We start from the raw sequence: 27,165 nt of genomic DNA, 5'->3' as shown, positions 1-27,165 counted from the left end.
GTATGTATGTATGTATGTATGTATGTATCTATATATGTTCTATGTATGTATGTACGTATCCATGTATGAAGAATGTGCATACATAAATACATATATGCGTTTTATAAACGATGCTATCATACCTCGGTTGTCACAAAGAACAAAAATATGTAATGTTAGATATATAATACTTTTTTTGTTATATTAATAATTAAGATAATTTAATATTCATTTATTTTCGATCTAAATATCTAACCTGAAGGATTGATATTTTTGAAATAAAAACGATATACTAGAAATTCATATATATATATTAATATATTAATATTATACATATTAATATATATAATATATATATATATAATATAATATAATATATATAAATTAATATAATTATTTATATATATATATATATTAATTTGTAATATATATATAATTTTAACGACCAATTCCTAATCTTTCAGAAATAAAATAGAGATCTATGATTACTTGTAAGGTATGTGGGCATCGTTGGAGCATATCTCGAAGCATTCTCGCTCAGCTAAATAATAATGGAAAGACACATTTCATTCCTAATATTATGATTATCGAATGACTTAAATTTGAGTTATCTAAAACCGTAAATTTCTATCGAATGTACAAATGTCGATGAACAAAAGAGTTAAAGCTTTTTTCATCGATTCTCTCTAACCGATGCAGTCTATGATAAATGGAAAATATTGATTTTTTCGGGAGTTCGTGATCCTGAAAATCTGATCAAATTCGAACTCAATGATTTAAAGAAGAAAATATTTTAAATTTTCGTTTTCAGGTCATTCGACCTAGTTTCGTTCTTTTCACGAGATTCACGTTCTGCGAAGAACGTCGTCGAAGAACACGATTTGGTCAGGCGATCGTATTGTTGTCTAACTCTGCAAATTCTCGAGTCACCTTGCAAACGTAATAAAGTCGTTCATAGAGATCAGCAGTACAACCGAAATCGCGAAGATCATTTAACCAGTAAGATGAAACATGTCTACCGGTGTTGATGTAGGTGATAAGATATCCTTTGCCAGTTTCCTGAGATACTATTATCTTCGTATGATCAACGAAGAAGTTTACTTGAAGTAGTGGCACCGTTAATTCCATTACGATCGCCTTGTCTGTTCTAAGCCACCGTCTCATACGTGGAACGTATGCGTTCTTCGACTGTTTCATTGTTGTTCGATATTTCTTGATTTCGCCTCCTAAATTTCGACGAGTCATTGTAATCAAAATTCTAAAATCTTATCAACTTTGTCAACGAAAAGAGAATAAGGATTTACCTTCTGTTAAAAATTCGTCCATGTATTGAGTAAAGTGATGGAGCAACTCGAGTTTCTTTTGTAAAGGCACCGGTATATCCCTTTCTCTGTGATATCTCGTCACTTCGTCATCGATCGTCATATATTCGACTCTTCTGTATAATCAAATGTATCCACATGTATATATATATATATACGTTTTTTTATAATAAGAATACTAAAAACGAAAATTATCTACGTTTCTTCAATCCTTACCTCCTGTCATGAGTATAACTGATCTTCGTGTTGTCGTTGAACAAAACACCAACGGATTTATCTGAGAGTTGGAAACCTAAGCCGTATTTGTTGGAATAGTCTATCCACTTAGTAACAAAAAGAGGCACGATATCTTCGACGCCTGGGGGATTCTGTTGTAGATTGTTCCGTTTCATCTCAGAAACACAACTCTCCAATGCACGATGCATCTGAACACTTTGTGCAAGGAGACTAGTTTTCTTATGATCAGGACAAAGTACGCTACTGAGTCGTTGCTTGAATTTCGGTAATTTTGGTAATTTTCGTACCAACCAATTGGACACCTTCGAATCTTTTTGTATATTCTTTTGAGATCGTTCAAGCAATTGTTGATTTTGCATTGGTTGCTGTGCGTTGGGCATTGTTGCTCGTTGCTGAGAACGTGGAGAAATATTTGGATGGTCTAAGCTTTGCCAAGCCTATAAAATTAAAACCACGTTCCAATTGGTGACATTATATAATCCATTCTCTTTTTTCCATCTTTCTTGATGTTCATCCTAAAGATGATACAATTTTGCTATTGTTCCTAAATCGTTCTTACCTGAGTTTTTCCAAGTTCCTGATTTCTGGAAGCAGTTGAGACCGAAGAAGGCGAAGAAGAGGCGGGTTCGAGTATCGTCGCGTGCGGCATTTGGTAGCAACAAGTGTGGGGTAAAGAGGGTGGTATGTATTCCTTCGTGAGATACGGGTGCTCCTTCACCCTTTCCGAGGACGGTCGCAACTCTGGATCCGGTTGTAGCAACCAGTTTATGAGATTCTGACCGCTCCGACTTGCTATCGAGTCGTCGACCTCGCGATAGTCATTTTTACATATCCTCGCGTAGGTTTCCTTTAATGTCGCCGTATCGAAGGGTGGTTGCCCAACTAGCAATGCATAAAGGATGCAACCCAATGCCCAAACATCCGCCTCATAGCTGTATGCTTGTTTATACAAAACTTCCGGTGCAATATAATTTGGTGTACCACATATGGTCCTAGAAGTGTTTCAATGTTTTTAAAGAAATTAAAGAAAAAGAAAGCAAATTTTGTTTTTTATCGAACGATTAAATTAACATGTACAAATGTTTCGTTTAACGAATTTCAAAGTGAATTTTTAATGCGAAATTCGCGCTTGAATTACAAAAAGTAAAAGTTGTCTTACACACGTCTACGTTGACCATCGGGCCTTGTCGCCAAGCCAAAGTCTCCAATTTTGACGATCATACGATCCGACAGGAACATGTTACCTGGCTTCAGATCACGATGGACGACCTTCTGCGAGTGGATATACGCCACACCGGTCACCATTTGTTTCATGTAATACCGTGCTTCCGGCTCCGTGACTTTACCACGATACTTCAATACGTGCATTAGGCTCTGCCGAAAGAAAAGCAAGAAACGTTTACGCTTTTAAAAAGAAACACTAGAATGCATTACGATTATTTCCTCTCGTGACTATGTTCTTTTTAGAACTATTATCCGACTACTTAGTTTTGTTTTTTACTAGAAACGTTCTTTAATGTTTAATAAAGCAGATAATATTGTGAGTAGGTAATTAACTTCTAACAACTAACAGAAAATTACATTTTATATACTCATTAGATAACATTTGAAAAAAGTTAATAATACTTTATAACTAATGTTTTGATCTATAACGTCTATTTTCATACAAGATTAAGAAAATTTTGTGAAAATTTCACGATGAAAATTTAATGAAATAGAGAAAGAGAAAGAGAGAGAGAGAGAGAGAGAGAGAGAGAGAGAGAGAGAGAGAGAGAAAGAAGATTGTAGCTGTCGCTCCGTCACATCCTAACGGTACAAACGAGTCGACGGATCGGCCACGGAGAGTGTAAGTGCCGCTCTCTTTACCAATCGAACGAAAAAGACAGAGCTCGAGGTGGATAATGCGCAGCTCAAGTAAGCATAATCCGAAGAATGAACACGTGCAGGATCGCATACAAACTACCTTGGTCGCATATTTATCCATGACTAGATCGGAAGTCGGCCTGAATTCCACGAATATTTGTCGATAACTCTTAGTTTTTTACTAAATACTTTAGAAACTATTTTTTAATATATTCGTGTCTTATTATTTCTTTTTAAAGGGATCAAATTCGAAAAATTATTTTTTTTATAGGCATCAAATTTAAAAAACCTGTTTTAGTTAATAATCGCTTTATCTAACTGTTATAAGAATTATTTCTCTTCATCTCTCGTGCAAAGATACCAGTTCCTTTCTTTACTGAAGGTAAGGTGACGGTAGGAATCGTCAGAATGTGCGCTTGGGAAATCTCACGTGAATGCTATAGAATGCTATGTCGTTGAAAAGTAGCAGGTAGGTGTAAGGTATACGTGTATACAAGTCATACCTTTCGCGGACAGGCTTCCAACAGCATATATACGTTTAGATTGTCCTCGAAATAATGATGCATCTGTACAACGTTCACATGATTCAATTCTTTATGAATTATGATTTCGCGTGCAATCTGCAAACAGAAAGTTTCATGCATGCTTTTTAAGGGATTTATTTAAACTATCATTACGGTTATTAATATAAAAATTAATCGAACTATTCGTCCTTCAATATGATAGACGATTATTTATAAAAACTTTTAAACGATTTATCTATTTTGCTCTAATAACGATTATCGCGAAATAATCAATTGTTACAAGGAAGGAAATAAGCAACGGTAAACGTCGAAGCCAGTCGAGAAATTCTATTTATTCTTCACTATGCTATCTTTAACAATAGCTACATGTTGCATTGCTCGAATGAAGTTATTAGTATAATTCTCATTCTCGCAAATCTCTTACTACGTTTTCGGCTTCTCCCATACCGTGCAAAGGAAATTTTGACGAAAGACTCATTGTTGATCCTACAGGTGAAACTTTGCCGCTCGATTCGTCGATAAACGAAAGGCGAATAAGTCGCGTTTGATTTCAGGAATCCATTTTGGAATGAACCCAAGTGGAGCACATAAATCTTGGAGGACACATACGATGAAAGAAAGGTGGGCGACGTGTGCGAACCTTTTGCATGTGGATCTTCTGCATCCGATTTTTCGGGATTATCTTGCAAGCGTATTGATTTCCATCACTGACGTCGGTCATCAGGTAGACCCTAGCAAAACCACCCTGAAAAAATAAAATTATTGAACCGTTATTAAATCGTATTTTATAAGCCCGATATTTCTTATCAAAATTCAACGGGAGAATGAACGTAACGCGAATTCGTTCTTTCTGGCACAAAATACAAAAAATAATGGAGAGTAGAGTAGAAATAGTTGTGGCTATTTCGAGATGATCTTACGTATGTATACGCACGCAAAAAGAGAAAAACATCGCTCATACGCATGTAAAACAAAAGGAAAGAAGAAAAGAAAAAAAGAAGGAGGAAGGAAAAAGGATAAGGCTCATCTTTTGACTTGTTCGAGAAATCTCGAAGACTTGCCTCTTAATGAGAATTTCTCCTTCGTTCTCATCTCTTCAAGTGAAAGGTTTTCTCTTTCAAGATCTCTATTAAAAAATATATCTTCTCGAAGATAGGATAATTCTCAATGACTCTCGACAAGAATCCAACGAGTCTTTATAGAGTCTCTTCTCCTTTTCTCGTCATTTTTCGTTCCGGATTTGCGCCTTCTCCTCCTCCTCCTCCTCTTCTGCTTCGCTTTCGCGTTGAGTCGATAAAACGAGTACAGCTGCTCGTAGCTAATATATAGATATATATATGCTCGTCATCTCTATGAGAGTCAACATCAATATGAAAAATGTTACTTTTAGGACAGAAAATAAAGAATAAGAAGAAAGGATGATCTCGTTTCGTTGTTTTCAACGTTTTCTTCTACGAAACTTAATGGCTTGTGTCAAGGTGACACGGCTAAATCTCTGCCGAAGGAACTTAGCCATCGTGGAAAAGGGTGAACAGGCGTTCGATGGGTTTGTTGCCAGAACGATACGCTCGAAAATATCCCTGCGATGTTACGAGAATCGTGCTAGAGAGACGAGCCTAATGTTTCTGTGCTATTTACAACTCGTTTAGGTAGACCTAATCGCAAAAGCAAAATCTATATCGAATCGTAAACATGATGTCAAAATCTTTGAAATGATAACTCGAAAAAAGTAATTTCGAATTAATTATTGCAATTAACTCCGAAACTTGAGAGACACTTGATCGTTTAAAAAAAAATCTATTTTTCCAAAATAATTAGTATCTGAAAGTACGATGAAATTTTTTTCCAATGATATATATATTATAATTAGCAGTCGAACAGGGATGCGGGTCCATTGTACTTTTTATTAAACGATAAAAATATACGTTCTATGATAAAAAGATTCGTTAAGAGCTTGGTATTCTTGGTATCTACATATTCTTGGAGATTAGTGTTCTATTTATTTCTTCTTGTTTAGTTCACACAGCTGTCACTATCAAATGGAAGACAAAATCGATCGTCGATTCTATCTTCAAGATCTTTCGATTGGTCGTTTCATCGAGGAATGAGAGTGCTAAAGGAGAAGGTAGGCCGTACATAATACTTATGTATGTATGTATGTATATAAGAAGGAAAATGTGAGGAGAGATGGGCGTCGCTAGTCCGACATAACGGTCGTGAGATCATCGTTGAATCCACGTTGTCTGAACGCTCGAGTTGGATCCTTTTTACCTGTTTGGAGCATCGTCCTTACGGTAAACGTTCCGTCGACAATGTTTCAAGAATAACTTTATCATAAATATTCCCTACATCGGCCATACACTTTCAAACGTACGGTTATGGCAAAGGCTGTGCGTGTTTATTTTTAAATACTGTCGACTCGCGAGACTCCCAAGAATACTTTCTTCTTTTTTCTTTCTTTTTCTTTTTCCTTCTTTTCAACGCGTGCACTTTGTGTTCGCTCATTAAATGGATCGTTGATGAAAGAAAGAGGACAAAAGAAGAAGAAGAGTGAACTCGTATCGACTTTAGGATCACACAAGAAGAGACTTCGATCGTACATATATTCTTGGCACATGCCGGATGATACCCATCGTGCCAGATTTCATTCGTCTTTCCCTATTCTTAACGTATATACTTTTATTTCCGTTTCTGTCTGCTATCCTTGTTTATGATCGTACTATACAGTAATACGTTTAATATATCTAATGTGTTAAAACGAACAATGAAAATAATGTCATGCAAGATATAAAAATTTGTATTAGTGATAATATGTATTAGTAATTTTCTTATAAATATGGATAAGAAAGATAAAAATGTTAAAAATGATTTATCATTTATGTCGTCTCTGGGAACAACTTCTTCGTAACGAACACAACTTACAGTCGAATTTCATGCGGTATAATATACGTTTCGAAAGTACGTCGATTAATTTTCAACTATTTCTTATCTCTACTCGAGGCCGTGTGATAAATATGCTTTGGTTCACAACGATGAGAGAAACAAAACGAATACGAGTATGGATAGTAATTACGAAAGTCAATGATAACCAACACCATGAGTATATTCGAAACCAGGAGAGATTCGAATGCATCGGAGCGTGTTAAAGTTATAACCGTGAAATGGAAAGAATCGATAGACGTTTGCCTAGTATAGTAGGTAGATATGCAAACTCGTAGAATGCACTGCGAGCAAAGTATAATTCGGTGGCTGTTCGACAAAGAATACTTTAGAGACATTCGAGAAAGAACAGATCTTAAATACGTATAATATTTGAGAAAAGTGGCACTGACAAAAAAGAAAAGAATAAAAATAGAAGAGAATTGAAAATATGCGAACGAAAATATCGTCCATTTCTATTTAATCTGTACTATTTTGAATAATTCTAACGATCGATTTAAGAATCGATTCTCTGTTCGTTCCCTGATATCGTTCCATTATTTCCATCCTTATTGTTGTTAAGTCATTGGCAAAAAGAGAATGGCGTGTGAGAACGAGATTATTTCATTGCAATCGGAATGAATGACACATCGGTCGTGACATACCATCGAAACCGGTCGCTGAATTTCTTTTTTTTCCTTTTACCAACATGCTTCATTATAGTATATAAAAGCATCAGGGTGTTCAACATGCCATTTCTAAAGTTCACTTGTACTTCAACGATCGGTAAATGATTCTTGACGATTTGTAGTGCGAGAAAGAGAGATAGAAATAGAGATAGAGATAGAAAGAGATAGAGAGAGAGAGGGAAAGAGAGAAAGAAAAAGAGAGAGAGAGAGAGAGAGAGAGAGAGAGAGAAAGATAAAATGAACGAATTTGACGAATTTGACGAATTTGACGTTTAGTGACTCTTATCATTGCGCAAAGGAAAGAAAGAGTGAAGAGATCTTTCAGTGATCCTTGCCAAGATAAATAATCGATGAAAAGTCTTCTTCATTTTTAAAATAATCGGTAAAGTTCAACTCGTCACTATTTAATTTATTTATTGTCACATTTCATTGTTGCTGAAAAAATATGAAAATTGTTAATTATCGACCATACAAATTATTTTCTTGGCAACCAACTAAAGAATTGGCAGTTGTTACCGTGAAGATATAAAAAGTTCATAATTCTTTGAAATAAGAGAAGAATCAATCTCCACTCAGTTGAAAAGATTTGAAATATTAATCATGTAAAAGACGTCAGAATTTATTCCAGAGAATTTTTGTATCAGCGATAATTGTTAAAACGAAGAAAAACTTCTAAACAAGGAAATCTTAATTTAGTATTTTCTCCTGATGGTATTTCCTTTTCAAGTAGGCCCTGACCTTTTGTTTAATCTTTATACTCATCCTTACTACCCTCGATATTCTACTCTAGATGAAAGATGCTCAACTGCCATCCTCCGTCGACTACTAATCGATTTATTTCCTCTTCTATGTTTAGATCGTCTTCATTTCGCGGATGTAAGAAGACGTAAGAATTGTTACGAATGGAAAACGAGCGTGTAACTGTAATTGGTATGGCTCGTTGCACCTTACGATTTCACGTAATACGCTCTGACGCTTTTGCCTTTCTCAATCGTTCTTTATAATCTAAATAAAGGGGCACATTATTATTATTTTTATTTGATACTATCAAATACCTAATAAAATTATAAGAAAATACAGAGTGGATCAATAATTCTTAATTGATTTTAAAAATCAATTACTTTTTTCTCAAGATTTTTTATGTTAATTTTTTTTCAGATTATAAAACTACAAGCTTAGTTTGTAAAAAAATAGCCTCAAAATTTCGAAAAAAGAGTAATTAATTTTTAAAATCATTTAGAAACTACTGGCCGATTCTGTATAATCTTTATCATTTTTATAAATATTTGTTATTAAATATTTTTTAGAACAGCACATTTTTAACATGTAATAATAAAAAACTTGATTTAAAAACACCGAACATAATATTTGACTATCGATCAAACGCAAACTTACATCGTCAAAAACAATGATGGAGAAACGAAGACCGAATTAATCAAAAGTATTAATTAAAAGAGGCAAAGTATATGCACATGAGCAAATTAAAACCTTTTATTTTAATTCTTATTCCGTAGATGAATAAGTAAGTGTCAAATTCAATTCAACGAGAATTGGAGTATAATCGAGAACACCTGCGGGTGAACATTCTTCTTTGAAAATTTAGATAATATGGTCTTACTTGAAGGATATATACCTGCTATGAGCATGGCTTAATAGGGTTGGAACTTATCATGATTTCTTTGGAATTTCAGCATAAAGTAGAAAAGTTTTCAAATTGTATGTAAAAAGTTCTTTAGCTAAGGAGGATGCGAGTAGACCTTTGTCGTTTTGGTTGGATGCAATCTATTATCCATTTTAAGTAGAAAATCTGTTTCTTTTTTTCTCTCTCTTTCTTTTGAGACTATCATCTAGTTTGAACGAAGAAGCAAAAAAGAAATCATAGCTGACAGTATTTGACAAAAATTTTAGGAGACATTTCCTAACGACAAATAATAAAACAAAAAATAAAATAAGAAAAATTTACGATCGTTTACTGACTAAACAAATAAATAAATGAATAAAATCAATTAACTTGCATTGGCTTTCATTGAAAAACACAAAGTATTAAAAGTGGTAAGAATAAAAGAGATCATTAGACATAACACTGATTTAAAGATGAAGTAAACATGTACACTTTAACGAGCACACGAATGATAAAAATTGATTTCTAAGTTGATCCATCATAACGCTTATGAAACTGGAAACATAAGACATATCACAGTAATCCGGTTAATTACTTAACCAACAACGTCAATAAAATATACGTACGTTTTGTAATTTGTTTTTTGGATTGATCACTTCCTGTAGTAAATTACTAACGTAATCTTAAGTTCTTTCTATTAAGAAGGCTAATGTTATCGTTGTTTATTCACCGAAGTACCGTTTTATTGAAGTTAATAAAAGAAGAGATATTTTTAGAAGATGTAACTTTGCTATCACAAAGAAAATGATATATGGCTCGCAAACTATGATCAGAAATATGATCGATGTATAGAACGCGACATAAGTCATGTTATTTCTGATCTTTCATATACGCGAGGAAACGTCGAAGGTTAGTCTCTCCACGAAAAGAACGTTCTTCTACCTACGATGAGAAAGAAATGGAGTGAAGAAGGAAAAAAAAGAAGGGAAACGAGGTGGAGAGTGAGATAGAGGGAAAGGAGGAGGGTAAAAGAGGAAAAGGCCCATCCGTTGAACTTATCCTCTTCACAATTGCCACAAACACATGCAACGCAAACACACACAGAGTACGGACCAGTTGGTGAAAGGCACACGATGTCATTGACTTGCACATATGTATTCACGTGTATACAGAGAGACTTGCGCATACCGATTAGGAATATACTTATGCTTATACATATTACATACATGCGATAGAATTAACAGACGTTTAACTACGAAGAAAACAAGAATAAATACATCGCCGATTATGAATAATCAAAATCTAATTAAATTTATGAACAAAAATAAATCAATAATTATCTAATCATTTCAACTATTTGATCGAACAAATTGTTAAATATATATACTAAGTAGTAATGTTTGTAATGTCCGATACGCGATTATGTCATTCGACTATTCGTGAATATACTCAATGATACCACCATCGATATAATATACGATAACGGTACAAAGCGCATAAGAGGAAATAATTAACCCGAAGTCAGCACGTTGAAAAAGCTTAAACGAGTTTCCGCAAATCTTGTTCGTTCATTTGTTCGTTCGTTCGTTCGTTCGTTCGCTCGTTCGCTCGTTCGCTCGTTCGCTCGTTCGCTCGTTCGTTCGCAACCGGTCGCGAATAGTCACGATAACGAGCATACGTGTGAGATAAAAAAAGAGAGAGGGTGTGCCGAAGAAAAGCGAGAAAGAGAAAAAAGAGATACACTATCGGGATGGATTCGCTCAAACACGGAAATATCAAGAAGTGAGTTTTGATAAAGTATTGGCGAAGCGTAACGGAGAGCTTTGCTTTTCTAGTTAAGAGAGATACATAGAACTCGAGCGGAGTAACATCCGAGAGAACGTCGGGTACAGGATAATCGAGATGACGAAACGACGACGACGACGACCGGTTCTCTCTTCGAAGCGAGCATATAAATTAAGACTGCATCCTATCTTCTTCTTTTCTTTTCTCTAGCAAAATTCTCTAAAAGAGTTCCAAACCGATGAGTGTTCATTTCTATATTTATTTCTAAAGACTTGTATAATCAATAAACAAAAAGAATTATAAAAGATAATATCGTGAAAATGTTAAAATGATTTTTACGAGATATAGATCGAATGAAAGATTTTAAGATTGTTCAATAAAAGATAATAACGAAGTTAAATAGAAGATAGTAAGAGATAATAACATTGTTCGAAAAAAATTCCAATAGAAGGTTGTACAGCTTTGAGCTTTTGCGAGCAAACAGCGATGACGTGTCGACGTTCCAGCTAATGACAGCATCGGCAAAGATGCAAGATGCTATTTCGGATTCTCATCGCGCAAGACGTTACTTCACACTGCTCCGATTGTCATCTTCTATCTTTTTTTGCATCTCCATCAAACTTTCTCTTGTTCTTCTCGCAAAATAGACTTTATTTGTTAGTTCTTCTTCGAATAAATCAAATGATCAGAGGAAACGAGTCTTAATAAGATAATAAATCTTTGCGCGATAACAGATTAAAATTCATATCTACTCATACTGAATATTGTTACCAACTTAAAAGAATACTGTTTTTCTCATCGACACCCTTCTCTGATTCGTATGACTTCCTCTGCCCACATATCTTTCTTTCTTTCTTTCTTTCTTTCTTTCTTTCTTTCTTTCTTTCTTTCTTTCTAGGAAATAATCTGCAATGTCACTGCGACAGTAACTTCCGCGAACGGACGCCATTAAAATTCTTAGTACATCAAAACGAGTACCGTGTGAATCACGACCTACAAACTTCTATGCTACATCAGTTAACAACTCTTTTACGATCTACGACAATCTTTATTTAGCACAACATGACAATATTTCATTTATCAAAGAAGTTTGACATCTGTCATTGTGACTACGCTTTCAACCCAGATAATTTCGCGTTCGTTGCTAATTGTCCTTCAAAAAAAAGTACATGCAAAGAGACGAAGGTAACCACTTACTTTCGACCTCGTCACAATTTTTTTTTTCTTTTTAAAGCTATTATCAAATTAATTCGCGAGGTAATATTTCAATAGAAACAAAACGAGGAAAATTTCGGATGCTTGTGACAGTGTCCTTGGATATTTATTTTCTTTGAATACTTTGTGTTTTCAAATCTATTTAATTAATAAGACAGAACCACTTATGAAGAAAAAACAATATAAAAATTAACTAAATAGGATACTTGTGTATTCCCACGATTCGAATTAATGTAAACTAATGATTCCTGTGAAAACGGGACCTTGGAAACGAGTACACGAGAGTGAATCAATGAGAACAAGGAGGCAAAGGCGAAGGAATATCACGAAAGAAGAAAAGGAAAAAGAAAAAGGAAGGAAAGAAGAATCGAAGAAGAGGCAGGTGTTACCTGGAGATCGAGTGTATGAGCGCACATACTAGATGATCAAGAAAAAGATAGACTAGTAAAGGAAATCACTTACTCTTCCAAGAAATTGTCCCTTGTAGTATGCCTTTCCTTGAACAGGATCGACAACATAGTCGGTCTCCTGTTCACTCGAGTTGTTCCAGTGCGAGGACGAGTTTGAAGTCGATGGTCCAGGAGTAGTAGGCACGCTGGTTGCACGTACAAGAGACGATGAAGTCGTTCGAACGAACCTGTTGGCATTAGAGACCACAGTGGGTGCAACGAAAACAACGTTGCTAATGGATGAAGAAGCATCTTGACCAATATTGTTGTTGTCCTGGCCTCCAACTATTCCTGCTACCATTGTTCCTCTAACTACAGAAGAAGCTCTTCGAGCAGATGACCTTCCACTTGTGTACATCGTCGTCTCTTCTTCTCCTCCTGTACTTTCTCGTCTTCGATGAAGTCCATCTTCAGAACCTTGATGACGAGAGTGTCGAGAATCATTGTTGGACTCAATAATAGATGAAGATCCACCACTTACAGTAGCACTACCACCAACTTGTCGTCGACTCTTTCTTCGAACAAGACTCCGCAAGGAAGTAGAGCTTTTCGAGAGACTTTGCCTTGGTCTAGCGTCGGCAGACTTACTGCTACCAGTGCTACCTGTCGATGCTGAATTACTTCTCGCGGTTTCCTCAATTTCTTCTGGATATCTAGTAGAAACAATCGATCTAGAGATCAATCTTGATTCCGGGAGATAACATGTCGCCGTAGCAACATTCGGAGGACTTGTCATTCTTGGTGCTGGTGGTGAAGACGTTGAGGACGATGCTGAAGAGGATGTTGAGGAAGACGGTGAGGAAGCTATCATCGGAGGTGGCGTCACGTCATCGATGTGCCGTGACTCGATCGTGCTCGGTAATGCTGGCATTTTTCTTTCTCTTTCACAATAATAACAATAACAACAACAATAACAACAAACAACGATTCCGTTGCCGTCTAGGATCGTGTCAACGATAATAAGAAAGATAAGAGGCACTATAGTACTTTTGCTATCAGTGCTTCCTAAGCTTAAACACGATCAAGATGAACGAAGTGTAAATGGAGCAGTTAGATTGTGTTTGATCGCATTTACATTTATTAGCTCCTTGTACTTTTTTTTCTATCAATGTGTAAAATCTCCGTACTTCTCGTTAGTGCCCTTAACTAAGGATGAGAACGAAGCAAGACAAATTTATAATCATAGGCTCATACATGCACGTTGCTTCGTTCGCAGCGTTAAGAAGAGGTGGTGCACCCCGAGGGCCGATGGCCCCGGTTCTGCTCCTGCTGCCTCTTCTCCTCTTGTAGTCGTTCTCCTCTTGCACCTTCCTCCTCGTCTGCTTCAAACTCTGCACATTTACTCGCCTCGTGAGCCACTGGCATCTTTCACGAAGCTCTTTCGGCCCTCTATCCCTACATTCGAAGTTTTATTTTGTATTCTTCTTTCCTCTTCCTTCGTCGAGAGTTGAGACTCTTTTTTCTTTTCTCTTTACTTTTCTTCTTCTTTCCCTTATTTTAAGACACGTGCACACGAGAGAAGAGATCGCTCGATAAAGGGCGCTTTTTGTCGTCTCGTCGTCGGCAAGCCGCGCGCCGAAGAGACACGACGTATCGAGCGTCTTGTCTGCCCTCGACAATAAGTATTCCTTCCTTTTCTCTTTTTTCTTTTCTTTATCTTTCTCTCTTGATCGAAGGTCGAACGAGCGAGAGGAATAGAGTCGACGTGATCAGTCGAATTAAAGAGGGGAGAATAGATAAGGAAGAAGCAAGTGGGGACAGAACAAATACTCTCATTACCCTTTTCAATGCACGTCCCGACTGACACTGCTCCAGCGCGCACCGATCGTACCGAGCGGCACCCTCGAAACCCCCACTCTCTGCCATTGAGCACGCTACCCCACTCTTCACACAGGACTGTATGTTGATACGGCGGACCTTCGACTCCTCTATCCTTTTCATTATATCTTTCATTTAAGAAATGCAATTATTACGTTATGTCTTATTTACTATTAACAATATATTCATATCGATTATTTCCATTTGTCATCGATATAATAGAGAAAATGGTAAAAATTCATAACATTTTTCTGAAGCAAGTCGTTAAACTATAAAAAGTAAAAGGAATTACACAAAATAATGTACGAAGAAAATGTTATTTAATGAGATTCATCGCTGTATGAGGGTAATGAAAGTGCCTTATACAATGTTGGTGCAGAAACAGGAAATAAGGTCGACAAGGGACTTAGTGGATTTTGCATGTATGTATCTTTTGTAGTGTGGTAAAGCGCTAAATGGAGTATCTATGAGGTGATTATCGTGAGAAAACACATTGTTCATAATATCACGTGCAAAGAAAATGCAAAGGTTTGCTCGCGTGTATATACGGAGGGGAAAATCTAAGTAACCTTTTCTCACGAATGTTTTGATCTCAAGAACCTCCCTTCATTCGAATCTCCTCCTTTTTATTCCTTTTATTTTTCGTTTTTACTCTGAAAAGTTCAAAACGTCAATCTTCATAATTTTTCCAACGCATTCTTTCGTGTGATCCAATTTCAAGCGCTTCGGTTTGGACATGTCGAACATCTGGTTAATCTCTCGGTCTCTCGAAATTGGACGCTTCAATGCACGCGCACACTTCCGAAACCCGTGAAGCACTCGATCGAGGTCCTTTGCATTTTTTTTTCGCCCGTGTTTCGCTCACGAGTCACTTTGTCTAGAAAAAAAACACAAGTAAAACTTGCAAGAGAGATACGATGTTAGATACCGATCGATAAGTAAAGCGCTTGCCAACTAAATGAAGATTACTTTGATCAATAAAATCATAGTTTTCATCGAATCAATCAAACACGGTTAATAAAAATGAATCTAATCATCGACTATCCGTCCATAGTTATAATTGCCTGTTATCAATTAAGATAGATAATTATAAGACAATTTTAATATAATCAATTTTACAATCGTTTAAAAGACTTCTTGATATCATTCGCTTATAAAATTCGCGCCAAAAGGGTATATCTATTCTCTCGTACGGCCCTGCATTGACTATTCCCTTCGTTGTCCTCTCGTATCCGATCTACCATCCTTTTTCTATCCTGTTCCCTCTTGTCATACTTTCTCTTTTCTTCTTTCGTTCGTTCAGCGAACAGCAACCGCCGTCAAAGCCGCAAAACGCGCATCATCTCGTCGTTCGTTCGGTCATTCACACACACCGTCTGTATACCTGTTTTCAATGTTTCAAATGTATTAACTACTCGTCTAAATATAGAAAAGATACACATAGAAATGAACAACTTCTAGCTTTGCTTCTCAAGCATTCGTTTTGCTTTCCGTTTCGTCTCCCTTTCGATTAAAAAATAAATACAAAAACAAAATCAATTTCCTCGTGTACTTGTCGCTGCCCGGATGCGGCCATCCCTACTTTTTTCTTTTTCTTTTTTATTCGTACGATGTACCTCCATTCATCGAAGATCCTATTTCAATTGATTTCCTACTGTTCTTTAATCTAACATTATCAAAGATCAGCTTTACGATACAAACTTGAATACAAAATGGCCGAATTAATCTATTAAAATATATGGAATAAATCGAATCGAAACGTTATTTATGATTTATGTTGTATATATACAAGAAGTTAAAGATATGTACAATAATGTAAAGTTGTATTTTCTAAAAAATGATGATATTAATGACGCAATGAAGATTTATGTAAACCTTTGAACAGATCCACTGAAATGCATCGAACCAAAAAATGTCCGACATAATGCATATATTAATCCGTTCGTGGCGCGTTATTCAAGAAGATTTTGAAGACGAAAGAAACAGGGCGACTGCCAGGTGTGACGCTAAATAACAAAAGTGCACCTGACTACATCAAAATGAACAAAGCGTTAAAATTTTTGCCAGCGCAATCTATCGCTTTTTATCAAGACTATTTACGATGAATAATAAAATATATTAGAAAGGCAAGAGAAGAGGACGAACTTCACTCTATGTGATTGTGCGTGCATAGAAAGCAATGACGTTGCGTTGTCCTCGTATAATGGACGTGGTATTTCTCGGAACAAACTGGATTAAGTGCGAGAGAGATAGTTGATTCTATCTCAAAGAATTTTGGAGATTCTTTGTTCTTGCATTCGCTCAAATGCAAATATAAATACACGATCGATCGTTAAATTCGAACTTAAATTACACGTTGTACTGTTTGTGATATATTTTGCTATTATTATACCTAACCTATTTATTATAATACATCTACGGACGTCTTCGGAGGAAGGAAGAAATAGAGATAACATTGTTGTGTATTACGTTAACTGGTTCGAAGTTCAACGTGCCGTACTTATCTCACGATGATCCCATTCATTTTGGGGTCATTTCCTTATTCTTTCGTCAGTGAAAGCATGATACTCGAATTATACGATTGCAATTTACATCATTTACTTTCGATGATACTGATATAAAGATATTATCCGATTGATTTAAACGACTCGATTATTTCTTTTTATCGAGTCACGAAGATGTTCGAATGGAATCATACTAGTTTCATTAAAGTATTGGTGACAAGAGATATTGCAGAAAATGAATTCTCTTTTAAAATCCGTCAAATCCCTCACAAACAAAAGAAATATATTAGTGAGAGAATCTCTACAAAAACAGTTAAATACAAGTGTGATGGAGATGCAGAGCGCACCAGGTGTCGCAGAAGAAGAAGCGGTTGGAAATTGTGAAGAAGCAATGACATTATGCTATGTACTGGAAGCTATATTTTTACATGGACTAAAGGATAGTCTTTTAAATAGAGTGACAGAAGTTCTCAGCGGCCCTGATTTTGATGCTATGCCTCAACCAAGTTTTTGGGGACCTTTACTCGTATTCTCCCATCGCCAAATTATTGATCAAATTCAAGCGTTAACACAAGTTACCACTGAAGTGGGTTACTGTAGAGCATGGATAAGGCTAGCCTTAAACGAAGGTCTATTAGCAAGTTATTTGTGTTCTATAAGAAGGGATAATTCTGCTCTGAAACCATATTATGATCGTTCTGCCTTCATTAGAGATGCCGATTTAATAGAAATTGCTCAACGATTAATAGAAAGCTTGGATTACATAAGCTTTGAATTGGCTTGCAATAGTAGTCTCTTAAACTTTTGGTCAAGTACTCCTCTGCTTTTAGCTGGTATATGGTCACCTCCCATGAAATCTTGTCCTGTGTTTAGTGCGGTAGATATTGCAAAAACAATAACTACAGAATTAAGGGATAATGATAATCCTGAAGAAGTAGAAACTGCAAGTTCTATAAGTAGTTTAAGTTCCTTTAATTCTTCGCAATCTGCTTTAAATAATATAGCTTGTATTACAGAAAATGAAGCTCTAAAAATTATTTTAAAAGATAAAATTTCTAACAATCATCATACTACACAGAAAAATAAAAATGGCAGTCCTGCACATACATCTAAACAAAAAAACATAGAGAAAGCAAATACACAGAAAGTAGAAGAAACTATAAATGAAGTTATGGAAAGTGTATCAGCTAGTGGGACACCCACAAAGAATATAGAAACTATGACAATTGACATTAATACTACAATCATTCAAGATGATCATCAAGATAATAGTTCTCAAGAAAATAATATTGTTTGTACCGATAATATATCTACTACTGTAGGAAATTCATTATTTGGAAGACTAGGATGGTCAACTTCATTTGAAGATTGTGAATCTTCTATGACTTCATCTGTGATATCTCATGGTTCTGGAATGGATGCTCCTCGTACTCCAGGTGATGGACCGACCTATGATGCTCTTATTCAAAGCTATCATACTGCTGGCAATATGATGGTACCGGATCTACAAGAATTTTTAAAAAAATATCCGAAGAAAAAATCTATTGATGAAGAAATCAAATCTCCAACTGCTGCTAAGGTATAAAAGTAAAAATTTTATATATTACATTATTAAAATATATAATATTATATTAAAATTTTTTTATAGATTGTCATAAATTTTGATGAGCAACTAGGAAAGTTGCCAAGAGAAAAAGGCCTTGATATGCAAAATTACAGTTGTTTCAATTGTGGCCACGCTATTGGTATGACGTTTTCAAAGGCACATGTTTGCTCCTTTTCTGCAAGTTATTATTGTGCAGATTGTATGGCACAAGGAGAATATATAATACCATCACGTATGATTCATAATTGGGATTTAAAACGTTATATGATTTGTCAAAAAGCTGCAGAGTACCTGAAAGATTGTTCTACTTTATTAGATTTAAAAATTTTGAATCCGAAAATATATATGGCAGTAGATGTCATGGCACAACTACAATCTTTAAGAATACAACTGAATTTATTGAGAGCTTATTTGTTTACTTGCCGAGAACCTGTTATTGAATCATTGCAAAAAAATGTTGCCCCCAGAGATTATTTATATGAACATGTTCATCAATATTCTGTTTCTGATCTTCTTGATATACCTAATGGTACTCTTGCTCAACAACTACAAAGAGTAGTTGAGTTTGCACGAAATCATGTGATAAATTGTTGGCTTTGTAGTCAAAAAGGATTTATTTGTGAAGTATGCAATAATCCTAAAGTCATCTACCCTTTTGATATAGATTCTACATATAGAGTAAGTACATTCCTAATTGCTTCATGAAAAATTGTCAGATCTATGTAATACACATAAAATTATTTCAGTGCGGATCATGCAATGCCGTATTTCATGCAGATTGCTTAAATGCATATAAACCATGTCCGAAGTGTGAACGTCGGCGTAAACGAATGGATCTTCCTCTTTTAGACATGGGATGTACAGAATTACCACCTGAATCGACATTAACATCTGAAAATAATATTGACTAATATTATATAACCTTGATAATGTGTTGATATTATTTGATTTTATGATTTGTATAAATTTTCTTTTTAATTCTTACAGTATTGTCTTATTTATAAATTCTTATTGTTGATAGTCATTTGTACATTGGTATAATGTAAAAAAATATTATGCAGCAATTAAACAATGTCTATCTAGCAAAATCCCAAGCTTATTGAATAAACAATATTATAAATATTCATAAAGTTTATTAATAATAATAAGAGTTTATTAATTTGGACTTTATATATTTTTTGATGGTTCTAATTTATATATTAATGTTTATGTAAATATTTATTGAATTAAATGTATATTGTACAATAAAACAATTGCCTACAAAAAGGCATAGTTATTGATAGTCATAAAATCTACCAAATACTTTTGACACATTGAAGTATGTTTATTATATTTAAAAATCTTCGCTTAATGTATATTCTAGAAAAATTCATTATTGATATAAAAGAGTAATGTTTTTATAAAAAAAGATTAAAAATAAAATTTATAATTGCATTATTAGCCAAATATTTCTATAACATAATTTTTATTAGAATTTTATATACAAAAAGTATTAAAATATATGAAATTTACTGACTTATCTATTATCTATTACATTTAATACTGTTAGTATGTATGCAATGTAGTTTAATGAATTGGCAAGTTGTTTTTATTCATATTTATCAAAATTCTATTTTAAAAAGATTAATACATGAATTATATTATCTAAAATTTTTATTTTTATTTTGATTTATTAATATGCAAATAATAAGTTATCTTAAGTAAAATATCTGGTAGACTAGAAATAATCCATTGCATTACATGTAAAAATATTCTTTTGGCTGAGAATCATGCATGATATTTAATGAATTATTACACTGACATATTAAAACATTTTTTTTAGTAGAATCTTTTATAAAATTTGCATGTAATGAACTTTTCCAGCCTATCTTATATATAAGGCACATTAATTCTCAATATATTGGTTTTACAATGTAATATATATAATCATTTTATGTTATCATAATTATTTAAATTTATACAGTCTTAATTGGATTTATGCATTATTAAATTATGCCTTTGTCAGATATCTATTAATGCATGATCATCATCTTTTTATATATAGGAAAATGATTAACGTGACATACATTGTAGGTTTTACTAAAACCCTTATTTTCAGCTACTGCTTAAAATTGATACTTTATGTCATACTAGAAAAAGATAAAGAAATTTTTTAATTAAACACATTGAATTAATATTTAACAATATCAAAATTGTATTCATGTTAAAAAATTCTTTAAAAAAATTAGCAATATTTTCTTTTTTTGCCGAATTATGACTATAAGATTTTATGTAAAAACCATATATGCTTTTTATAAAATAATAGGAAGAAATGAATAATTTTTTTTAATGTACATTACTATTTTGCATATAAAATCATATTTCAATTAATATTGTAACTTTATCTTATTATTTTAACGTATTATAAATATTTTTGTAAGTAATTTAATTTAAAACGCGTCTATGCACCAGAAGTGCCAATTTTCAATCCATGCTTGGATACAGGTACATATGACCTGCTATCTCAGTAAAAACTGAGAAGCGAAAGGTACTATTTTTATTAACAGCACGCAATCAATAAGATTTTTTTTCGGAAATATATACGTGGTTGTAAATATGTCTATAATGTGAGAGATCAAACATTATACTATCTTAACTACAAATATATGTATATATGTGTATATATGTATCTGTGTAATTTTTACCTTCAGACTGTACAAAATTTTCTATTTATACGATTATGATACTTATAAGTATTAAATTTTTGCTTTTAAAAAACCTCTTGTAATAATACTTATCTTGATCATACTTTATTTGTACATTTGTACTTTTTCACTTAACAATAAATTTAAAATACTACCATTTCGTTTGATTCATAATTTTCATTCATCACTTATGGCAGTATTATAGTTATATTAGCTATATATTTTGATTTTGCAAAAGAAACTTTGTTAGATAAAATTTTATTACTTACATTAAATTACTTAATTATACTATTTTTTTTTTTTTTTTTTTTTTTTTTTTTTTTTGTCAAAATGTGACTGGCAGCCTTGTCAATGTAAAGTTTTGGGGAAATAAGCTGAAGGCAAAATTGGTTTGTCCGATAAACCAGCTCTTCTTAATCCACCTTGTAGTGCAACATTTGAACCCTTTGTCTTGGTTCCATTTGAAGATATGCATGGATTATTATTTTCTACAATAGCTGGTACAGATGACATACCTGGTGCATTCCCTGATAATTTATTTAGAGTATTAATGCGATCCATTGGTGTACTAGTACTAGAAATTTGTCCAGTCTTGTTAATAGAAGATAAACCCATTGTACTATCTCCTACTCCCACTCCCATAGATCTGGCAGAGGTACGAGTAGTTTGATTAATATTTGGATTTTGAACTATAGGATTTTTTAATGGCAATCCTGATAATGTAGTAGATGGCATAGTGGCAGGTGCAGGTGTTCGTGTTTCAAATCTATTTGCATATAATTTATTTGATCTTGGTAAAGTTAGCTGTACCGATGAAGGAATAGTAACCGGAGCTGGAGTAGTAGCACTCTGAAGTGGAGATTGATTATCAGCTAAACGGCGATTCAACCAATTAATTACTGTAATCAAATATATGCAAATTTAATGAAATAGTGATTGTAAATTAATATTGAATACTTATAAAAATAAAAGAAGTTATTGCATTTACCATTATCATTATTTTTTATTATTTTGTCTTTTTCTTCCAATTGATTTTGCAATACTTTCACTTGTTCTTTTAAGTGTTCTGTTTCTATTTTTGCCTCTTTAATATCTTTGTTTAAACTTTCCATTTTGCTTTCTAATTGACCAACTTCCTTTTGTTTACTGTCTAATAATCTTTCTTGTTCCAATGCTATACTTGTTCTTAGTTTTAATTTAGATTTAGTAGAAGCTAATTCATTTTGTAATTTTGTTAATATTTCATTAGCTTTTACTAATTCATCGCTTAAACTTCTCAAAGAATTTTGTTTACGTTGTAATTGACCTTCCTTATCAGCTAAAAGTTCTTCCAATTGTTGTTTTTGTTCTTTTGCTGTTTTTAACATTTCTGTATGTTTATTAATGATTACACCCTTATCTTTTAATTCCTGTTCAAGTACAGCTACTTTTGTACGTAAACCATTAACAGCTTTATCTTTTTCGTGATAATCTATATCTAATTTTGAATTCTGTTTTTTTAGAAAAACTAATTCTTTTTGCGCAACATTTAATTCTTTTTCAATATTCTGTAATTGTTTACTTTGCTCTTTGTTAGTGGCTTCAAGATATGACAATTTATCCTTATAACTCATATTTTGTGTACGCAATTCAGCAAGTTCAGAATGTAATTGTTTTAAGGTTTCTGTATGCCTATGTTCTAATTCCATTTTCTCTTTATCATTTTGACGCTGCCATTCTAGCCTTGCCTGAGCAAATCTATTATACAATATCAATATATATCAATAATTTATAAATGTAATGTATATAAAATATAAATAGAAAAACATGAAAATAATATAAGAATTAAAGATATCTACCTGTCCTTCTCAATACTTATTTGCTGAGTAGAACTAATTTGAATTTGACTTTTTTCTGCTAGATATCTTTGTTCTAATTGGTCTAATTCTTTAGTCTTTGATTCAAATTTATTAGTCAAGTCATTTAATCGCGTTTCTAACCCAATTACATCTCTACTTTTTTGTAAAACATTCTCTTTTAATTGTTTTATTTTCATAGCCATATGAGTTCTCAAATCAGAATCGTTAGCAGGAGATATAAATAAACTCAAATGGCAAAGATGTTTAAAATTATTAGTTTCAACCAGTTTGAATGTCCATTCTGCACTTTCTTCTGCTAATAGCAAAAGAAATTTGGGTGGTGCTTTTGACACATTGGAACCAGGTACATTGCATTGTTCTAATAAACATATTAATTGTGTTGCGAAATTATCAAAGTCGACTAATAAACCTTGTTGAGCTTTTAGTACTTTAAAATCCTCTTCGGCAATAAACAAGGAATATAAAAAACAAGGATCATCATCATCTGACAATAAGACACATAAACTCTGAAATAAAATGATGCATTCTGTAACACCTTTAATAATTTAAATAATTGCTATGATTTGTATAATGATTACAATTTAATAATAATTTTAATCTATTTAAAAACATGTTAATGTTACAAAATTTATTAAATATCGTTATTTAATAAATAGAAGATATAATTTCTACTAAAATTTGGACACAAATCATTCACAGGTTATTCATATGAGAGAAATAATACCTTGCGACAAACAGGACTAAGACCAGCATGAGTTTCAACATTCACTCTAAGATCACGTTGACGTTCTTCTTTATGTTGAGGTTTTATATAAACTTTTTGCACTTTAGTATACAACACTTCGACATTGTTCAATTGGAGGCCAGAATCAGCACTCGTTCCGCTGCCTCCTATACTATTCAAATAATTCATTCTTCACCAGCTCTTTTGATAAACATTTGTAAATCTCGAGTCATTAAATAATTTAAACGATAATACTAAATTACGATTCATCTGTTTGAAACTTTAAATATCTTTTGAAACGAAAGAATGAAGTTTCAAATTATACATCACAAATCGACGCACGCGTAACGCAAGTGCTGCCATCGAAACAACACACGCCGAAACTATAATTTGGCCTTCTGCTTTCTTCAGCCCTCTTTTCACTTATTTTATTTGTCTTCTATATTATATTTTACTGTTTATATTTATTTTACTTATGCGATACGAGTAATGTAGGAAATGTTCAATGTGGTTTAATATTTAGGATATGTAATGATTAATCTTTCGTTTCGCTGGTAATGTATGATTAATTTAAGAGTAATATTACTATATATATTACTTATTATATATATATATATACATATATATATATGTATATATATATATATATATATTTATGAATTAGCTATGTTTATATATCATATAGTTCGGTATTTTTATTTTGTATGTAGTTGTGTTTACTTATGTATGTTTCTTGTGTGTAGATTTTTCGTTTTGGTAATTTCAAAGTATTAATAATTAATAATAATTAATAAATTAATATTATATTTTTGTTTATTTTTATTTTAATGTACAGTAATAATAACTGAACAATATTATGAACTTAATATTCATTAGTATTAAAGAAACATATTGATATACAGCATAACAATAAGAAATTATGATTAACAACATACATGTCACTTCTGGTAAGACGGGATAGTTTTTAATATAATTAAGTATAAATTATTATTGATTAAGCTCGTTTTTTTTTAGCCGTCAGTTGAATGAATTTCCGTGCGACCACCACAATCGCACGGAAATTTCATGACGACATGTTATTTTCATATTGTCGTTTTCGCTTTTTTTATTTATTTTTATTATATTTTTTCTATTAGCGTTCCATAATATGCATATAATAATTATATGTATTTATTAAAATAATTGATTGATCACAATTTAATATTTTTATAATTAACAATTTACCTTATTGATTGCCTAGTTTTCTCATTATAGGTTGCCTATTTCTTTCATCAAAAGAATCCCACTTTTTTCAAGTATTCAAAATTCTTTCCATTTTACCTTCTGTAATACTTGCTATTTTATTATTGAAAAATTTAAGATTCTCTTGAGAAATATAGTACATATATATACAGATATTTTACTCTGGTTCATTCAAGCGTAGGCGTGCAAAGTCTTCAAATACAATATTATCATCATCATCGTTTGCATAGCAAGAATTTTCATAGCGAGCTCTATCAATGCTCTTGCTCTTTTTCATCATGGCCTTTTCCTTTTCAACAGCTCCTATGGCAACAGAAAAAGAAATATTAGATTTTGAACATTCATATATTTACGATTATAAATGCAATATAATTGAAATTTTTTTCTTACCAGGAGCAGGATGCATTAATTTAAATGGTACATCTGTGATCAGTTCACCTCCCAAAGTGCCGCAGTTCAATTTTACTCTCACAGAGTAAGAAATAACAATACCCATTGCTTCTGCTGGACATTTACCTTCTTGCACCATGGTTGAAGATGCAAGATTTACATCATCATCCTATGATATATGAAAATATATCAATAAAAAATTAATAAATCATTTCAAAGAGAAACAATTTTATAACATTTATTAAATTTGCAGTACCTTAAGATGTCCATCAAGAGCAATACCACGGCGATCTTTGTTACTGCTAGCCAGAGGTACAAGGTAAAATTGTTTTGTAAAGGATGCACCGGGAGTAATTGGGCAACCTTCACGAGTTTCTAAGCTAGCCACATGTCGTGAAAACTGAGCATTGACCATAGTAACTTCGCAGTGTTGCACCACAAAAAGCTATAATCATAATATTATCTTTAGTACAATGCCTCGATAAAGGAAATATTTTTAGCATATTATGTGCACCAACATAATGTACCTTAATATTTTTCACTGCTTTCCTAGAATTATTTGTAATTATTACATTAGCTGCCATTTTTTCTCCATGGTAGTATATTTCTTTGTCAAGTGTAACTTCTAAGTTGAGTTTGCCCTGAGAGAAAGTAAATCCTTTTGATACAAGAGAGCTTGGAAGTCTGCGTCCTCGTATTGGTGGTGCATATTGTAGTTTTTTGATAGTCAATGCCACGGATGATCTCTTATGGCCCTATAATAAAAATTAATATTGTTCTTTGTTATTTTCTCTGTACTAATGTTGTTAAATATTTGCTTTCTATTATTCTTTGCTCTTTTTGTTTAGATTACCTTATCTTCTTCATTCTCTCCAACAAAAATTTTGACGGTATAGTCAACACCTAATGGTTTGCCCTGATCATCATCTCCAGGTTGAAGGGTAACAGAGCTTGGAGAGTTCTGAGGAAATTGGAAAAGGAATGGATAGGCATTTGGTCCAAGTCTTTTCAATAATCTTTCTTGGATTGCAGTCGTTTCTTGTTTTTCTTTTTTCAAAGGAACTATTTGATCTCGGCAGAGAACCAATTCCTTGCTAAATTTGACACCCATTACTTCATCTTCTTCTCGGCCAAAACGATAGGTAGTACTCACCTGAATAGGAACAAAAGGTTTTTGTTAATAACTTTGTATGTTGTAAGGAAAGCTTAGGAAATACATATATTTATACCAACCTGACCATAAACCTTTCGTCCTTGGAGGTAATCATTTTCCACGACAATGATGCCATCGATAGGATCCACATGATCTAGATGATCAATGAAGTCTCGTTTGCCCAGGTAGACAGTGACCTTACCTGTTAGTATATAGATGTATGGTATACATTATATCATGAAAATAAATTTGGTGGATAGTTTTGATTTTGAAAAATGATTTGTTTGTATTAGGTATGATGTTTGCATTTATATATGTACTGTAACACTTACCATTAGGCGTGGTCTTCTTGAATACCTTGATGGCTACAACGAAAGCCAAAAACAAGATAGGGAACATTTTTTCTACTCAAGCTGCTTAGTGAAGGTTTGTGTCCTACCCAGAAGTGACAGTTCCAAACATTGCAGTGGTGCCTTCTTATACTCTTACCAGGGGCTTCACAACTTGAAGCCATATTACTAATTACATTATTTCATTATGCAATTTACTTAATAAGATTATTAATGCACATCTAGTTAAAAC

General features: G+C 33.2%; 4 protein-coding genes across 5 annotated transcripts; 1 reads left to right on the top strand and 3 right to left on the bottom strand.

Moving 5' to 3' along the window:
• Positions 1–395: 395 nt before the first annotated feature.
• On the bottom strand, positions 396–14,704 carry LOC124426432 (serine/threonine-protein kinase PLK1-like). 2 transcript variants are annotated; one of them, XM_046968096.1, is made up of 8 exons: positions 12,617–14,702; positions 4,566–4,670; positions 3,905–4,021; positions 2,698–2,912; positions 2,098–2,530; positions 1,518–1,975; positions 1,284–1,417; positions 396–1,205 (listed from the first exon to the last, which is right to left on the bottom strand). In XM_046968096.1, exons 1-8 carry the CDS (start codon positions 13,472–13,474, stop codon positions 865–867), a joined length of 2,661 nt encoding a protein of 886 aa, XP_046824052.1. In that variant the 5' UTR covers positions 13,475–14,702; the 3' UTR covers positions 396–864. The 2 variants fall into 2 exon arrangements, with proteins under 2 accessions (XP_046824052.1, XP_046824054.1); XM_046968098.1 differs by lacking the exon at positions 3,905–4,021 and having other exon boundaries at positions 12,617–14,704.
• Positions 14,705–16,377: 1,673 nt separating this feature from the next.
• On the top strand, positions 16,378–19,653 carry LOC124426433 (pleckstrin homology domain-containing family M member 1). The gene is made up of 3 exons (XM_046968099.1): positions 16,378–18,504; positions 18,574–19,209; positions 19,278–19,653. Exons 1-3 carry the CDS (start codon positions 17,161–17,163, stop codon positions 19,440–19,442), a joined length of 2,145 nt encoding a protein of 714 aa, XP_046824055.1. The 5' UTR covers positions 16,378–17,160; the 3' UTR covers positions 19,443–19,653.
• Positions 19,654–19,977: 324 nt separating this feature from the next.
• On the bottom strand, positions 19,978–24,497 carry LOC124426434 (spindle assembly abnormal protein 6 homolog). Its single transcript, XM_046968100.1, has 4 exons — positions 23,799–24,497; positions 23,054–23,580; positions 22,204–22,952; positions 19,978–22,114 (listed from the first exon to the last, which is right to left on the bottom strand). The coding sequence occupies exons 1-4, from the start codon at positions 23,985–23,987 to the stop codon at positions 21,564–21,566; spliced, it is 2,016 nt and encodes a 671-aa protein (XP_046824056.1). The 5' UTR covers positions 23,988–24,497; the 3' UTR covers positions 19,978–21,563.
• A 96-nt stretch (positions 24,498–24,593) lies between these two features.
• LOC124426435 (arrestin homolog) lies at positions 24,594–27,069 on the bottom strand. Its single transcript, XM_046968101.1, has 7 exons — positions 26,916–27,069; positions 26,664–26,785; positions 26,284–26,583; positions 25,958–26,185; positions 25,687–25,875; positions 25,431–25,599; positions 24,594–25,343 (listed from the first exon to the last, which is right to left on the bottom strand). The coding sequence occupies exons 1-7, from the start codon at positions 26,980–26,982 to the stop codon at positions 25,198–25,200; spliced, it is 1,221 nt and encodes a 406-aa protein (XP_046824057.1). The 5' UTR covers positions 26,983–27,069; the 3' UTR covers positions 24,594–25,197.
• Positions 27,070–27,165: the final 96 nt, after the last annotated feature.

The sequence above is a fragment of the Vespa crabro genome, chromosome 9, assembly GCF_910589235.1.
Source record: "Vespa crabro chromosome 9, iyVesCrab1.2, whole genome shotgun sequence".
Lineage (NCBI taxonomy): Eukaryota > Metazoa > Arthropoda > Insecta > Hymenoptera > Vespidae > Vespa > Vespa crabro.
Note: the sequence above shows the minus strand (reverse complement) of the source record. Positions and strands in the feature narration are given on the sequence as shown.